Source organism: Chrysemys picta, chromosome 20 (genome assembly GCF_011386835.1).
Source record: "Chrysemys picta bellii isolate R12L10 chromosome 20, ASM1138683v2, whole genome shotgun sequence".
Lineage (NCBI taxonomy): Eukaryota > Metazoa > Chordata > Testudines > Emydidae > Chrysemys > Chrysemys picta.
The window spans coordinates 24764787-24781670 of record NC_088810.1 but is presented as its reverse complement, the minus strand read 5'-3'; the positions used below and the strand labels follow the sequence as shown (position 1 = coordinate 24781670).

The 16884-nt window shown below is 67.7% G+C and overlaps 1 protein-coding gene across 3 annotated transcripts in view; it reads right to left on the bottom strand.

The window, feature by feature from the left end:
* Positions 1 to 35: 35 nt before the first annotated feature.
* The window catches only part of ZBTB7B (zinc finger and BTB domain containing 7B), a 31296-nt gene continuing 14447 nt past the window's right edge, over positions 36 to 16884 (bottom strand). For all 3 annotated transcript variants that reach the window (XM_065574347.1, XM_065574348.1, XM_024108555.3), the window contains exons 2-3: positions 3777 to 4792; positions 36 to 2818 (exon numbers count right to left, since the gene is read on the bottom strand). In XM_065574347.1, the coding sequence (XP_065430419.1) occupies positions 2377 to 2818; positions 3777 to 4792 (1458 nt within the window). In that variant the 3' untranslated portion in view covers positions 36 to 2376. The remainder of the gene's footprint in view (positions 2819 to 3776; positions 4793 to 16884) is intronic.

The window sequence follows — 16884 nt, the reverse complement described above, 5'->3', positions numbered from 1 at the left end:
GGCAGCCAGCCACACACAGACAGGAGCGCCCAGGGTCCCTGCTTCTCCGTTTATTATCAAGCAGCCTTCATTTAAAAAATAAAAATAACAACAGCAACCGAAAAGCGCGTGCGGGGCCCGACCCTGGGCCAGCTCCCGCTGATTCTAGTTGTAGTTTGGTTTCTTTACACTAGAGAAGTTCAAGTAGCTGAGATTTCAAGTTCACCATAAGGCACTTTAAAGCCAGGCCAGGCCAGGCCCCCCACCCCCCCGCAAAGGACTGACAATGACAGCAGACAGCACTGGGGGCTAGGAGGGGGGAGAAATATATTACATCATCTCTTTAAATATAGATAAACTCTGATTGGGGGCTAATACTCCCCGGGCGCTCCGGGGGCTGGGGGGCGCTGCTGCCAGGGCAGACGGGAATGTGCAAACAGCAGAGACGCCCCTCGGGGGAGGAAAGCCGCAGCTCTGGGGTGGCCCCTGGGGTCATCTGCCTCCGCAGGAGGGTCTGGGCCCCCTCCCCTTCCTGGGCCAACTTGCCCAAATAGTGCAACCAGAGAAAGCAGCAAGGAGTGCAGGGGCGAGTGAGGCCCGTCGGGGTGGGGGGGCGGCTCCTCAGTTAAGGCATGGAGGTGCAGAGGGCACCCTAGATTTGCATTTCCCTGCAGTGGACAGCTGGGGGCAGGGGGCTCTAGTCCACAAGCTATTTACAATGGGGGGGGGGGCTAAGAAGGGGGCGCTCGGGGACACCAGCTCTGCCCCAGGGCACTAAGCGCTTTTCCTCCTCCACCGCCCAGCCGGGAAATAAAAACATACAGCTTTAAAAACCAGGGGCTGGCAAATGCCCAGGGGGGAGGGGGGCAGCACAGCTCCTGCCAGCGCATCGCTAAGTGACCCCCCCACATCCCCAGGGCCCTGCCAGCCAAACCCACAGGAGGGGGGAGCGTGAAGTCCCCACTCTGCACAGCCAGCTCCCGGCCACATGCCCCAGGGAGGCCACCAGGTGGCGCCCCATGGCCAGCTGTCAGGGCGCGACACCCCAGCGCTGGGGGCGCAGCCAGGCCTGGCACACGAAGGGTTAAACACACCTGATTCATACAGGGAAGGGGCACCTGATACAAGCTGGCTCCAGGTACAGCCTGTCCCACCCGCGGGGCGGGTGGCTCCCTGCCAGCTGGGTCGGTGTGGACACGCTGCCCTCCCCCCCCCAGCTCTGAGCACCAGCCAGCAGGGAGGGGCTGTGAGCTGGCAGAACCGCGAGATCCCGTCTCACCCCCCTTGGGTAGTGCAGGCACAGCAGCCAGCACCTGGCACTGCCCCCCAGGCTATGGGGAGGGGCAGGGCGAGGCCCCCCCAGCATTTCATTGTGCAAATCCGCCAGGGGGAGTTTCCCCCTTTGCATAATTCAGAACAAACAGCGACGGGAAAAACAGGAACAGAAACTTGCGTCGTCAAGTGAGAGACAGTTTGTGTGGGGAATGGCTTCCCGCCCAGGGAGCAGGGTCAGGCTGCAGCCCCACCCCAACCCCAACCTGGGAACAGAACCCAGGAGTCCTGGCCCCCTGCTCTAACCCACCACCCTCCCAGAGGCAGGGAGAGAACCCAGGAGTCCTGGCTCCCAGCCCCGCACATCTCTAACCCCCCCCCAGCCTCCACCCCACCCAGACCTGGGGACAGAACCCAGGAGTCCTGGCTCCCAGCGCCCCAATTCTAACCCACCAGCCCCCACTCCCCTCCCAGAGCTAGGGATAGAACCAGGAGTCCCGGCTCCCAGCCACACACACACACACACACACACACACACACACACCACTAGACCCCACTCCCCTCCCAGACCTGGGGACAGAACCCAGGAGTCCTGGCTCCCAGCCCCCCCCCGCTCTAACCACCAGCCCCCACTCCCCTCCTAGAGCCGGACAGAGAACCCAGGAGTCCTGGCTCCCAGCCATCCCATTCTAACCCACCAGTCCCCCTCCCCTCCCAGAGCCCAGGAGTCTTGTTTCCCAGTCCTCTGCCAGTGCTTGGAAGAGCCGTGAGACACAAGAAGGGGAAGAGGCCCAGCCCACAGCCCCTGCTCCAGGGGAGCTGGGACATACTCCTCAGGCAGCCCCGGCTGCCCTCCCCCCACGAGACCCACATGCCCGAAAGCCCCAGACGGTCCTTATTGCTTCTTGTGCCCGCTCCCACCAGGGGCAGGGTCCGTGTGCTCCAGCTGGGGGCGCCGTGATGCACTATCCCCAGGGGGCGCTGGGCCTCGGCCCCGCCCAGCGCATGCTCACCCCACTCCCAACCCCAGAGCGGGAGCTGCTGGAGCTGTGCCCGCAGCAGCCCCCCCCAGGGCAGCGCCCGTCCTGGGGATAGTGCCTCTGGCCGCCCGCCTGGGGCAGGGCCCTACGCGGTCTCCACGGGGACGGCCCCGTCCAGCTGCGGGCCCTCCTCTGCCTCCCCCTCCCCCTCCTCCTCTTCCTCGTCCTCGTTGGGCGGGGGGACACGGGCCGGGTCCCAGAAGCGGGCCAGCGAGAGGCGCAGGCTCTCCAGGCGCCCGTTGGACAGGTCGAGGCCCTGGGGGCCGGCAGGGGGCGGGGGCGGCTCTTCGCGGCGGCGCCGGCGCGTCCGCACCTCCAGGCAGTTCTGGCCCTTGAGGTGACGCTGCAGGTGGTCGTCCTTGGCGAAGGCCTTGTGGCAGAGGTAGCACTCGTAGGGCCGGGCGCCCGTGTGAAGGTGCATGTGGTTCTTCAGGTCGTAGCTGTGCAGGAAGCGGGCGCTGCAGTGCTGGCAGGAGTAGGGCCGCTCGCCCGTGTGCTTCCTCATGTGAATCTTCAGCTTGTCGTTCCTGTGGGGGGTGGGGAAGAGAACCGTGAGCGGGGGGCCGGGGCGGGAGGTGCCGGTCAGTGGCAGAGGGCGCTGGGCCAGGAGATGCCCAAGCTCAGCCTAAGCAAGGGCCAGGATCACACGAGAACTGCCCCTACTCCCCCGGCAGACAGCGGCTCCGTGCCCCCCCGCACCGCATACAACCACCGTCCCAGCTGGGCGCCGTCATCCATCCCCTGGCCTGGGAACATAGGAACGGCCAGACGGGGTCAGACCAAGGGTCCATCTAGCCCAGGGTCCTGTCTTCCCACAGTGGCCAATGTCAGGTGCCCCAGAGGGAGTGAACAGAACAGGGAATCATCCAGTGATCCATCCCCTGTCGCCCATTCCCAGCTTCTGGGAAACAGAGGCTAGGGACACCCTCCCTGTCCATCCCGGCTAATGGGCACTGATGGACCTGTCCTCCATGAACTGATCTAGTTCTTTTTGGAACTCTGTTATAGCCTTGGCCTTCACAACATCCTCTGGCAAGGAGTTCCACAGATTGACTGTGCGCTGTGTGAAGAAGAACTTCCTTTTATTTGTTTTAAACCTGCTGCCTAGTAATTTCATTTGGTGACCCCTAGTTCGTGTGTTAGGAGAAGGAGTAAATAACACTTCCTTGTTTACTTTCTCCTCACCAGTCATGATTTTATAGACCTCTAGCATATCCACCCTTAGTCGAGAAGCAGGGGTGCGTACGGGGAAATCAGCAGGCAAAGCGGGGGGAGGGGGAAGGAGGGGAACTGACTGGATGAAGTAGGGGGTGCAGGGGGCATGTGTGAGGCATTCAGCAGGTGAAGCGGGGGCACACAGGGGCACACGGAGGGGGGGACTCACCGGGTGAAGCAGGGGCACAGGGGCACACGGAGGGGGGAGACTCACCGGGTGAAGCGGGGGCACACGGGGGGGACTCAGTGGACGAAGCGGGGAGCACTCACCGGGTGAAGCGGACGCCGCACACCTCACAGGCGAACGGCTTCTCGCCGGTGTGGGTGCGCATGTGCCGGGGCAGCTTGCCCGCGCCATGGATGATCTTGTGGCAGACGGGGCACTCCTGGGGCATCTGGGAGCGACGCTTGCGCACCAGCTTGTCGGGGCTGTCCAGGCCGGGGGCCAGGGGCTCCTGCTGCAGGGAGCTCAGGTAGGCCATGAGGTCAGGGTCAATGGGGTCCTCATCGGAGCCAGCGTCCTCGGGGGACAGGGCTGCCTGGTAGGGGTAGGGATACGGGTAGGGGTAGGGGTGCGGGGGCAGCTCCTCCTCCTCAGCCGCCTCGTAGCCCTCGTAGGGCTGGGCCAGGCCCTCGGGCGCCGGGGGCAGCAGGGGAGATGGCTCCCGAGGCTCGGGCAAGGGGCTGCCGGGGCCCGGCTCTTCGGCATGGTGATTGAGCCGGGAGGATCGGGCCTGCAGGAACTTGCGGGTCTTCTTGCTGCGGCGGGGGGCCGGGCGGGCAGGGAGCAGGGGGGCCCCGGCCCCGTCCGGCAGGGTGGCGAAGGCCTCGAGATAGCGGCGCGCCCGCTCGCAGTCCCCGTCATCGGGCCCGGGCGCCTCCCGCCCGCTGCCCTGCAGGATCTCCACGCAGGCAGCGATGACGCAGGGGATCTCCAGCAGCTGGGCGGCCTGCAGCACCTCGCCCATGTTGGCGCTGCTGATGGTGAGCGTGGCCGTGTAGGCGAACTCCAGCAGCGCGCCCAGCGCCTCGGGCCCCACGAAGTCCAGCTCGCAGACCTCCTGCCCCGTGCCCGGCCCCGGCCCCGCAAACAGCTTCTTGAAGTAGCGGCTGCAGCCGGCCAGCACGGCCCGGTGGGTGCGGTACTCCAGCCCCTGCGTCCGGATGGTCACGTCGCACAGCACCCCGAGCTGTCGCTGCTCGTTCAGACTGCTCAGGAGTTCGCTGCTGTGCTCCGGGAAGGGGATGCCGATCAGGTCATCCTCGGGGCTCCCCATCCTCCTCACCTGCGGGCAGAGACACGGCCTGGTCAGAGCCTTCCGCCCCCCACGCTCCCTGCCGCGCCAGCCTCAGCTCCTGCCAGGCTTGGCCGGGGGGCAGCGAGGGCAGCTCCCACACTGGGACTAGCCAGGCCCTGCAGGGGGCTGGGGCCCTCCCCAGAGCTTCAACACCCAAGCCCCAGGGATAACCCCCTCTACTGCTCCGGGGGGCAGCCAGTGCCCTCAGCCCCACAGGGCCTGGGGGGAGGGGAGCAGCCCACGGGGCCGCGTGGCGATGGAAGGGGGAGGGAGCAGCTACTCAAAGGAAACTTCTGTGGTGAAAGCGTTAAGTGCGCCAGCTCCGCCATCGATTGAGGAAACCCCCCCCCCTGCCCCGGAGCGGTGCCAATGCCGGTGCGCAGAGGGGGAGTGGGCGTGCAGCCCCCCAGCACAGCAGATTCCTAGAAGAGATAACGCCGGCTCCACGCTCCCACGGCACCGATAAAATCTGCCCCGAGGAGCTGACTGACGCCAACCAGGCCGGGGGGGGGGGAGGGGAGCAGTATGTGCAGGACCCCCGAGCAGAGGGCAACGTCTGGTAGTGAGAAGGTGCTGAAATTCAGCGGCTCCTTGCCCCCCATCTCAGGGGTGTCAGCAGCCCTGCCCCCCCCCCCCCCGAGTTCTCTGGGGGACCCACTGAGCTGCACTAAAGCCAGATGCTACCAGGGGCTCCCTATCCCCAGCAGGGACCAGAGCTGGGGAGGGGGAGATAAGTCTGTGCAGACGGAGGCCAGAGCTGGGGAGGGGGCTTGATGCCTATGGTCCCAGGGAGCAGGGCAGGGGACGCACCTACGCCCAGGGCTTCGATTCACTCTTGGGCAAGGGCCCCCTGCCAGGAACCGGGGCTTCGCCTTCCCCCGCAGCCCAGACGCAGCCGCAGCACCCGCTCGCCGCCCCCCTCGGTACGACCACACCAAAGGGGGAAATCTCAGCACGCCGCATTTGAATTGGCAACCGGCGCAGGCGGCTTCCTGAGCCGCCACTCACAGCCCCCCAGCGCCCAACCCTGAGACCTCCCCTGGCACGCACCAGCTCCCACGTGGGCATGAGACATGGGCCCAGGGCCCCAACCTCGCCACCGAGCTCCTAATGGGGCAGATGCCCCCATCCCCATGGGCACACATGGGACCCATGCCGGCAGCCCCAGCAGAGGCCAAGCGGACTGGCCTCTCTCTGCCCCAGACAGTGAGGGGACTGGGGGTGGGCAGGGGAGCGTGTCCAGCTGCTACCCGGGCTGCGTCGAGCGAGGGTTCCCCAGGCTGTCACTGCTACTCTTCCTGTGCCCCCCCATGCTGGGGAACGAGGCCCGGCCAAGGCCAAGAGCCTCATGGAGCCCAGCCAGGCTGGGAACCAGACCAGGGACCGGGCCGCCTTTCCTGCCCTTGGCAGAGGAGGATCCGCGCGAACCCAGGCTCCTGCCCCTGCGATGGGGGGCACCAGCACACACAGCCCAGCATGGGTGCGGCGGGGAAGGGTAGGGCCTTCCCCAGCTAGGACCGGCAGGATTTATACTGCAAAACTGACGGTGGCCCGGCCAGGGGGAGACAGGCTGGGCTCAGCCCTGGCCCGCCTGAGTCTGGGCAGGGGGAGATTTCCTCCTCTTCCCCCCATGCAGTCCCCCAGGGCCAGCCTCCCCCACCACACCACACCTGGGGGCTGCACAGCTGGGGGGCCTGGCTCCTGGGACAGGCACTGGGTGGAGCACCCCTCCCGCAGCCGGACAGGGAGTGGCCCCGGACACGGGAGTAGGTCATTCCCAGACCTCTTGCCCGGGCAGGGGAGGGGGCAGGATAGCACAGGCAGCTCCGGCCACCCCAGCACTTCCCTGGGGCCAGGCGAGGGGCAGAGCTGGGGCACCGTACCCCAGCTTGGTGCCCCAGGCATGCTGGGGGGCTCCAGGAGGCACAGGTGTGAAGGGAGCCACGGACCCTGAGACAAGCAGCGCCAACTGGGCCCCCCACCCAAAGCTGAGGGCAGCAGGGCCATGGAGAACAACCCCCCTCCCACATGGGCCCAAGACGTACCATGGGGACTGCTCCCTGGGCCCAGCACCCCCTCCCTGGCTGGGACACAGGGCTGGGCTTTGTCCAGGGGCACTGCCAGCCCCCCAGCCCCCCCCCCACAAGGCCCAGCCCAGCCTCACCCCACAGCACCCCCTTCCCCAGCCACGTTGTGGCCCCTAAGAGCTCCAGGGCCCAGCGCCAACACAAGCTCCGAGAGCCCCAGACCCGCCAGGGAGGCAAACGGTACAGGGGCAGCTGGGACTTAGCCCAGGTCAGCCAGAGCCAGGGATAGAACCCAGGAGTCCTGGCACCCACCCTCCGCCTCCCACCACCAGAGACTGCTGCTGCCGGGGGAGCCTGCCCCAGCGCTCCCCACTGCGAGCTGGTGAGAGGGGCCAAGCGGCGCGGGATCAGCGCCCGGCGCGGGGGTGGGGGCAGAGCGTAGCAAGGAATGAGGGTGAGTGAGGGGCCCCTCCCTGTCCCCAGCTGTGCGGGAAGGCGGGGGACATGCCCCCTCTTGCCCAGCTGGGGGAGGTGCGGACGGCGGCCCCATGGCAAACAGGCCCAGCCCCCCACGGCCGCTCCCTGTGCTTGGGTACCAGCCAGCTGGGACTGCCTGCCGGTGCAGGGAGGTGGGAACAGCGCTGAGCGAAGCTGCCCCTCCCCTCTCTGCCAAGCAGGATCCGCCGGCAGGGCGGGCAGGAGCCTCCCCCGGAAAGCGGAAGCCAAGTCAAGCCGGCCCCCGGCCCCTGCCACCCACCTGGCGCGGGCAGCGTCACGGGGCCAGCGGGGCACGGCAGGGCTGAAAGCCCATCTCCAGGGTTTGGTCCAAGCCCCTGCCCAGATGCCCACAGAAGGGACGTGCCAGCTACACAGACCCTGCTGCCCCGCAGCACCCAGCCCGCCTGCCACGGGATACTTCGCCTCTCACATCTCTGGGGATGCTCCGCTGTGGCCTCAGCGCCCCCCCCGGCCACAGCAAAGAGCCCTCAGGCAAGGGCTCCTGCTAGCTGGTGCTCACCCCCTCAGCATCTGGGGAGGGAGGAGAGGGGCAGGGACTGGTCCGTGGTCACACAGCAAGCCAGGGCCCCCCTCACTCTAACTCACCAGACCCCACTCCCCTCCCAGAGCTGGGGACAGAACCCAGGAGTCCGGGCTCCCAGCACTGGGCACCGAGCACTTGGCCGTGCCTTCTCCCAGCAGCCTCCCTGGCTGGCGTTTCTCAGAGGGTGCAAGCGGGGCTGGATTAGAGGGAGCAGATTAGCACGGATTAACCCATCACACCCCTTAGCGCAGACAAGCCGTGACAAAACCCCAGTCAGATTAGCAGGGGAGATTAGCTGGGGGGATTAGCAGGCAGGAGATTTCACACACAGCAGATCAGCCCCAAGTGAGTGGGGGGCACTGGAGGAGTTGGGGGACCCCCCCCACATTGCTAGGAGATCCTCAGGGAGCCCCTCACCCACAGCACTGGCACAGAGGGGGGCATGGACGGGGACCCAGCCGGCGCTGAGTTGGGGATACCAGAGCATCCCCAAGGGCAGAGGGGGGAAGCAGAAAGACTGGCAGGAGGGAGGGGCACTGGCAGAACTGGGGCTGGGCATGCCCAGGAGAGGAGGCAGCTCCAGGCTGGCAGTGGGGGGCACCGGCGGGGGGGGGAGGGGAGGCCTGGGATGGCAGAGGGCTCTCGGCAGAGTGGGGAGGGGGCACAGGAATCCCCCCCCCCATATTGTTTTGCTCCCAGTGTCCTGCAGCACCAGGGAGTTGGGGCCAGCCGGAGCCACCCAAACCCAAACCCACGCACGGGAGAGGGGCGCCCGGCTGGGACCTTCACACTCACACAGCTCTTCCGGTTCCCAGTGCCGTACCAGACTGCCTGGCAGCTAATGGTGGGGTGGGGGGGACACATTCCTCCCCCTCCAAAACACCCAAATGGCCCAGGTCCCCGCTGGGAAATTCCACAGCGGCCCAGGCCGCATGCAGGGGGATAGGGGCCCCTCGCACCCACATGGGTTGGCCCCCTGGGGCTCCCCATTCTGGGCCTCTTACACCGATGGCCCCCTGGAGCCCCAACCCGGACCCGCTCCCCACAGGGCCGATGGCTTGGTGCAGCGAGAGCTAACTGAGAAGCCCAGCATTTCGCTCTCGATTCCCCTGCCAGAGTCAGATCCACCACACCCCCCCCCCCCCCCCCGTCTCTCGCAGTTTCACAGCTCCTGCCCCCCCCCGGGTGTGGTTCTCCCTGCGGGTGTGAGAGAGAGGCCCCCGCGACAACAGCGCTTCCCACCCTGCTGCTGCGCCCAGCCAGGCCTGCCAGGCCCCACAGCCAGCACCTCGGCGCTCCCTTCCTCCAGCCCTGGGGGGCAGGGGGACCCACTAGAGCCCTTTGGGCAATTCCTCAGGGGGCACCGGCCCTCAGGGGCGCTCCTGACACTGCACCTGACACAGCAACAGGGGGCCGTGGGGGTCAGCTGCCTCGTTACCCCCGGCCTGGCAGATGGGCAGCGGTCGGCACACAGGCCGGATGGCACTGCCAAGGGGCAGGCCCGTCCCAGCGGCTAGCGGGCGGGAAGGGGGGGACTTTCCGTCACCCGCACTGCCTGTTACTGCCCCCCCCCGTGCATCCTCCCCGCGGGAGCAGCACTGCATGCAGAGCCGGAGTTACCATCGAGGCAGATGAGAGCGATAAGCGACGCGGGGTGCAGGTGTGTGGGTGCAGAGCGCAGCCCGGAAATGGAGAGCGGCCGCACGGCGCAGCCCCCGCCCCGTGGAGCAGCCAGGCCCCAGGGCTCTGATCCCATGACCCCCCGGCCAGCCCCTTCGGAGACGGTTCCCCAACCCCAAACACAGGGGGCTGGGGGCTCGACCGGGGGGGAGGGGGGAGATGGGGCCCAGGGAGCCACCCCCTGCAGCTGCGAGGCTGAGAGAAAACAGCAAGCAACTCCCCTACCCCCATTCTTCTGGGCCAGGAGCATCAGCACCTCCCCAGCCCCGCTGGGCCGAGCTGTGAGCAGGTGGGACTCCAGCCCCCCCTCACCTTGCGGCAGAGCGCAGCCTGGCCTGCAAGGGGGCACGGCGGGTCATGCATGGGCAGGGATCCTGCAACCCAGCCCAGCCCAGCAATGCTCCTTAGGATCCCAGAGATGGGGAGGAGCAGGGGGCCTACGTCCCACCCCCCTGCTTTCCCAGCCACTTGTGTTGCAATACCCAGTGCCCCCCCTCCCCCCCAGCCCCCAGCTCAGACCCATTCACAGCACCCAGGCCCTTCCCTGCCGTGAATCATCCACAGCCCGGGCTGGGCGCTTTGGGACAGGGCCCACCCGTGACTCAGGCCTGCAGCGCCCAGCACCGAGCAGGGCCTGCAGGAGCCGACGATGCCCCGAAGCAAGCCAAGGCAGCACCCTCGCTCCCCCCGGCGAGCCACAGAGCAGGGGCGGGGGGTCCCCCTGCTCCATGCACAGCGGCAGCAGGGCAGGGCAGGGTGTCTGGAAGCTGCGTCAGCTCCCAGCCAGGCCTGGGCCCAGGGTGATTTCACTCTTTCCAGCACAGCTCTGGCACCGGAAGGCAGAGCCGGTGCCGGTAAGGGGGCCTGTTCCCAATCACTGCGGCGAGGCAGCACCGCTCCCCACGCCCACGGCTCCTCTCTGCGGGCAGCAGCGCCTCGCCAGGGCCCAGCCGTCCCACCGAGCGGGGGCGGCCCGGCTCCCCAGGTCCCAACAGGCCCCAGCCGTCTCCCCGGTAACCGGGCCACAGCCCCTGCTGGGGAACAATGCGATCCCCAGCGGGTCACCCTGACACCGTGCGCCCGGCGGGCTGGGCCCAACGCACAGGCCAGCCCCGCCCCGCCCCGTGTGTCAGCAACGCAGGAGCAGCCCTTGCGCAACTTTATTAGTTACCTGCCCTGCTTCACCTGGCAACCAGCCGGTTCCCAGGGAACGAGCCGCAGCCCAGGTCAGAGCCCTGCCCCTGGCATCGCAGGGGCCTGGGTGCCACCTGGCAAGGGCACAGCCCAACCGCTCGGCTCCTCCTTGCTCTCACGGCCCTTTGTGGCGGGACCCAGGGGCCTGGGACACCCTCTCTGCGGGGCAGCCTCAAGCCGCTGCACTTCCAGCTGGAGACGCTTCATTCAGCCCCGAACTAGGCAGCACTGCTGTGTGTTACTAAACAGCTACCCCACCCCAGAGGCAGCTGCCTCTCAGCACCAGGCGAGGGATCGCTGGGCACGTCACAGAACCAGCAGCAGCCATCCGCACATTCACACCTCAGAGCCCGCATCACATGCGACAGCAGCGAGCTGCCCCCGCGGGGACACATGGGGGGCAAACCCCGGAGGTACTGGCTAGCCCTGGCCAGCCCCTGGGGCAATCCAGAGAACAACGCTGAGCCTCTCCCACCAGAAACGCGCTGCCCTTCACCATCGTCCAACCCCAGCACCAGCCTTCTGCAGAGCCCTTCCTTCCAGCCCCACTCCCTCCTCCCTGGGGGCAGGCCTGGGTTTGGGCTGCTGCCCTGGGCCCCATGGCAATGGTGATTTAACCCCCTGGGCGGGGGGAAACCAAATGCCCTGCTGCTAGTGGAACATGCAGGGACTGGAGATCACCCCACCCCGCCTGGGGCCCAGCCCCCCAGCCTCAGCAGCCGTAACTGTTTGAGTTACACCAGAGCCGGGCCCCCAGGAGAGGGACGCTGTCGAGGGACTTCACAGCTGCACTGGGAAATGTGAGTCACAGGGGAGGTGAGAGCAGCTCTAACCACTGGGACGTATTTCCCTCCCACCCATTACCAGAGCCAGGGAGAGAACCCACCACTCCTGGCTCCCAGCCCCTGCGAGAAGCTGCTGAGATTAGAGACCCCCCCGCCTGCCCATGACCGGGGTGCTGCCAGGCCCGTGTCTGGTGACAGTGGGGCCCCGTTGTGCACGCAGGCAGGGGGATGGGGGCTGAGCGAGTGCCGTTCTACGAAAAACAACCAACACACAAGAAAGGAAATGGTTTTAAACAAGGAGGAAAACAAAACCCACCCGCCCCATGGCAGGGGGTGGGGGCGAGCAGCCCCATGGGGAGGGGGAGGGAGTTGTGTGACCCCCCCCCCCATTCTTTGCAGCGCTCTGTCAAGCTGCCGGCAGGAGCCAATTGTGCGTCAACCTCTGAGCTCAACTGCATCCATCACAGCATCACCCTGCCAGGCGGCAGCTGGACCCAGCGACGGGACCACGGACCTCCCCCCCCCCCCCCCGGGCACAGCGACGGGACCACGGACCCCCCCCCTCACACACACACACACACAGAGCACAGCGACGGGACCACGGACGCCCCCCCACACACACACACACAGAGCACAGCGATGGGACCACGGACCCCACAGGGCACAGCGACAGGACCACGGACACACACACCCCCTACACACACACAGGGCACAGCGACGGGACCACGGACCCCCCCCCCCCCACACACACACACACACAGGGCACAGCGACGAGACCACAGACACCCCCACACACACACACACAGGGCACAGCGACGGGACCACAGACCCCACAGGGCACAGCAACGGGACCACGGCACCCCCCCCCCCTCCACACACACACACAGGGCACAGCGACGAGACCACAGACACCCCCCCACACACACACACAGGGCACAGCGACGGGACCACAGACCCCACAGGGCACAGCAACGGGACCACGGACCCCCCCCCAGGGCACAGCAATGGGACCACAGATCTCCCCCCCCCCACACACACACACAGAGGGCACAGCGACGGGACCATGGATTCCCCCCCCCTCCTCACACACACACACAGGGCACAGCAACGGGACCACGGACCCCCCACACACAGGGCACAGCGACGGGACCACGGACCCCCCCCAGGGCATAGCGACGGGACCACGGACCCCCCCCCCCCCCACACACACACACAGGGCACAGCAACGGGACCACGGATCCCCCCCACACAGGGCACAGCGACGGGACCACGGACCCCCCCCAGGGCATAGCGACGGGACCACGGACCCCCCCCCCCCCCCCCCACACACACACAGGGCACAGCAACGGGACCACGGATCCCCCCCACACAGGGTACAGCGAAGGGACCAGGGACACCCCCCCCACACACACACACACACACACACACACAGCGACGGGGCCAGCCCCAGCCCTCGTGGACAACGGTGTTACTGGGGAGAACTCACGCCTTTCCCTGCTCCTCTAGTGGGTCAGGTCGGGGCGGTGCGTGGGACGCACGCTCCCTGCAGACACCCAGCCATTGCCCTAAGGAGCCAGGGCAACCCCCACCCCCACCGCTCACAGGCCGGGCCAGATGCCAGAGCAATCCCATCCCAGGCCCAGCACCAAGGAAGGGGGAGCCCCGTCCCCCCCACGGCCATGCCTGCTGTGTAGCAGGCTGCAGGGGAGGCCAGGCCAGGTGGCAAGGCCCCCTGGAGCCAGGCCCCCAGTGCATCTTAAACCCCAGCCCACCCCCAATGCAGGGCTCAGGCAGTGCCTGGGGCAAGAGGCACCCAAGGGCGCCAGGGCCAGCGAGCAGACCAGGCTGACGCTCACCCTCCCGGTGCCTCCAGCCACCCGTCACCCGGGCAGAGCCGGGGCATCAGGAGAAGGCCCCTAGATGTGGGGCAGCTCCACAAGTGGGGGGCATCCACCCCCCTCAGATCCAGCACCAACCCCACCATAACACCCGGGGTCTCAGCTCTGCTCCACAGTGCCCAACTGAGAGACTAGGTGGCCCTGCTCCCAGCTCCCCTAGGGCCTGCAAACTCCCCCCCGTCCCAGCCCAACCCCGACTCCCCCAGGGCCTGCACACATCCCCCCACAGGGCCAATCTGTCTCCAGTTCCCCCAGAGCCCCCAAACCACACACACATCCAGAGCCGGCCTGCCCCCCTCCCCAGCTCCCCCAGGGCCTGCATCCCCAACCCCCTGGGCCTGCGTTCCCCCCAAGGCCGGGCTGTCCCAACCCCATCTCCCCCAGGCCTCTCCCCCCACAGGGCAGGCCTAGTTTAGCTGGGTCCCAAGCACTGAGGGTCTCCCCACCTTGTGCAGATGGGTCCAGCTCACTGGCTCGGTCCCACTCCGGCCTTTGGGGACCCCTTAGGGCTGGCAGCCCCGGGACAGCTGGGCGGCCGGGGGCAATCGCCACTAGCACACCCAGCCCCCGGTGGAGATCGTCGCCCACCTGAACCCAGCACCCCGCAGAGCATGCACGGCAGCCGGAGGGGCAGGGATAGCCTGACACTAGGTCACCGGGCTGAGACCTGGGGGCACCTGGCTCCCGTTCGCAGCCCCGCCACAGCCTCTCGCTGGCACCCCAAGCCAGTCCCGCCTCTCTTGGGGCCTTGGCTCCCCCAGGCCCTTCCCTCCGGGCAGGTGGGCACAGACCGAGGCTGTTCAGGACCGCGAGGTTCAGACTCGCCGGGAGGAAGCCAGGGCACAGCCCCTCCCGGCAAGGGGTACCTGCCATGCCAGCAAAGGGCCAAGATGTCTGCATCCTCTTCCCAGAACATGCAGCCCCCCAGAGCCTCCCTGCCCCACAGCCACCTGGGCACAGAGCTCCCAGGGGAGAGCGCCCCCCAGACAATCCCAGCACCGCCTGGCGCCTGCAGAGTGGGCACGGCCAGGGCACAGCCAGACCGCCCGACTCCGCTCGCCCCCTGCCAGGGCTGCCAGGCTGTGACGGGGCCAAGAGTGGGCACGATCTGTGAGTCGGTGACACAGGCCCACTCCCCGCCAAAGGTGCCAGTGCACCACGGCCCCTCACCTTCGGCTGCGTGCCCGCGCGGCTGGCTCTCGGCAGGGCGGCTAGGCTCCGTGTGAACCTGGCCCTGCTCCCCGCTCACACTTCACCTCCCATCCCACCTCAAAAGGAGTCGACGCCCACACCCCGGGTCACGCACCTCCCAGCCCCGCTCCCCAGAACACACACAGCATTAACCCTTTGGTAGCTGGCCGCGGCGCCGGGGGCCCCCCCGCCCCGAAAGAGAGGAAATTCCCAGCACGCCAGGCCGACGCGTCAGAGCGCCTGGGGTGAGGCACAGCCGGGGGAACCCCCTCCCCACATGCCAGCCCCTGTGGGGAGGGGAACAAGGGATGCAGAGGCCAATCGCATGGGGGAAGGGGGCTCAGGGCTGCCCCCAGCCCAGCCATGGGGGTGGGGTTCCCCCCAGGTCCCCTGCCCCAGCCATCCTAGTGAGGGCCCTGCTGCCTGTGGGATAAGGCTCCGCTTGCTGGCTTAACTGCAGCCCCAGCACCCTGCCCAGCGCAGCCCCCCAGGAGCCCCGGGGGTGGGGTGCACTGCCCGCCCCCCAGGGAGCCTCAGCAGCTGCCGGCTGTGCTCTGTCGGCTCCCACCCTGGGCTCGTCCCGGGGAGCAGGGCTGCATCACCACCAGAGCCAGGCGCTGCGCTGCGCGCCGTGACATGCCCGGCCAGCCGGCCCCAGGAGCCACCCCAGAGAGACCTGGCCTGACACGCCTGGCCCCGCATGCCGGAGAAAGACGGGCTGGCAGCTTGGCTGCCCCCAGTGCCCCGGGGGGTGGGGGCCTGCAGGCCCCCGGCTCCCGTGTGCACGGCAGGAAGGTGCTGGAGAGCCTCTAGGCCAGGGGAGGCTCCAGCATGCCCCCCTTGAGGCTCCATTCAGGATGACCAGCACCCCCGGGTGCTCAGCGAGCTCCCGCCAGCCCCTGGGCAGAGCACCGCCGTGTAGGGCGGGGAGCGAGAGAGGCTCCTGGGAGCGCTGGGCAAGCCGCGCAGCCAGCAAGTGGACGAGATCCCAGGCAGGGCATGGGGCAGGTGCCGTGCACATGTCGTATCTCACAGGCGGTTCCTGCCCTGAGCAGCGGGGCCAGAGTCGGAACCAGTCATCAGAGCCAGACCCCCCTTTACTCAGCTTCACCCCCTCCCTCATCCTACGCACCAGGGGTGACGCCCCTGAGCCGGTGGGGGCCACCCCCTCCCACTGATCTGTACCCACCCGCTGTTGGCACTGCCCCTGCCAGTGCCCTGGGTGCTCCAAGCCCCTGGGCAGAGCCTACGGTGCCAGCTTCGGTTGGACAGATTCCTGGAGCTTTCATCACATGACACAATCTTTAGTTCCCAGAGACTCCAGGACAATCCTGCAGGGTTGGCGACCCTGGCAGAGCTGCGGCTTCTCGCAACACACCTGCCACAGCCTGCAGCCCACCCACAGCCCTCGCTAGGCCTCGCCCTGCAGCCCACCCACAGCCCTCGCTAGGCCTCGCCCTGCAGCCCACCCACAGCCCTCGCTAGGCCTCGCCCTGCAGCCCACCGCCCAGCCAGGCACAGGGGCCGCCACAGGGCCCCTAGGGGCCGTCCCAGGAGCAGGGTTGGGCACTCGCTGCAAGTGGCGCTGGGAACCCAGGAGAGCAGCAGCAGCAGGGACCTCCTGCCCCAGCCCCCGCAGTCCCCAGCCCGGTCAGGGAGCGGCTCCAGCACTGGGGGCTCTCAGAGAGACAGGCCACGCCAGAGGGGTCGGGTGGTGAGAGGGGCCATGGGCCAGTGCCGGTTTCCCAACCCCACAGCCCCCCAGAGTCTCCCACCCTGCCCGCCGAGTCCATGCTCACACCACACCAGTCCCCAGGAACGCTCGGTCCCCTGCCCAGCAGCACTGGGGGCCCCTGGCAGCCAGACAAGGGGGAAGGGAGCAGCAACCTAGGGCACCCAATGGCACCCAGCCCCCCAGGGAGGGGGCGGAGATGCCACCAAGACCCCCTCCATGGCGGTGAGTCGTTACCCACCAGCGCTTCACAAACGCAGTGCCAGGAACACGCCGAGCACAAATCCAGAGAACAATCGCACAGCTGCTCTGCCCGGCATCAGAGCAGGCAGCCGGGGCCAGGGCAGTGCCCCCCATGCCAACCGACCCCTCCCATGCTGCACCAAACCCCCCACCGCATGACCCCCCCCCGGCACACCCCAGCAGGCAGGTGCTGACGCTGAGCCCGGTGGGACGCAGCCAGGAAACATTTGGGGTCTCCTTCTGTGAAGAGTTTAAAGGGGCTGGGTCCCAGAGGTACTGTGCCCCTGC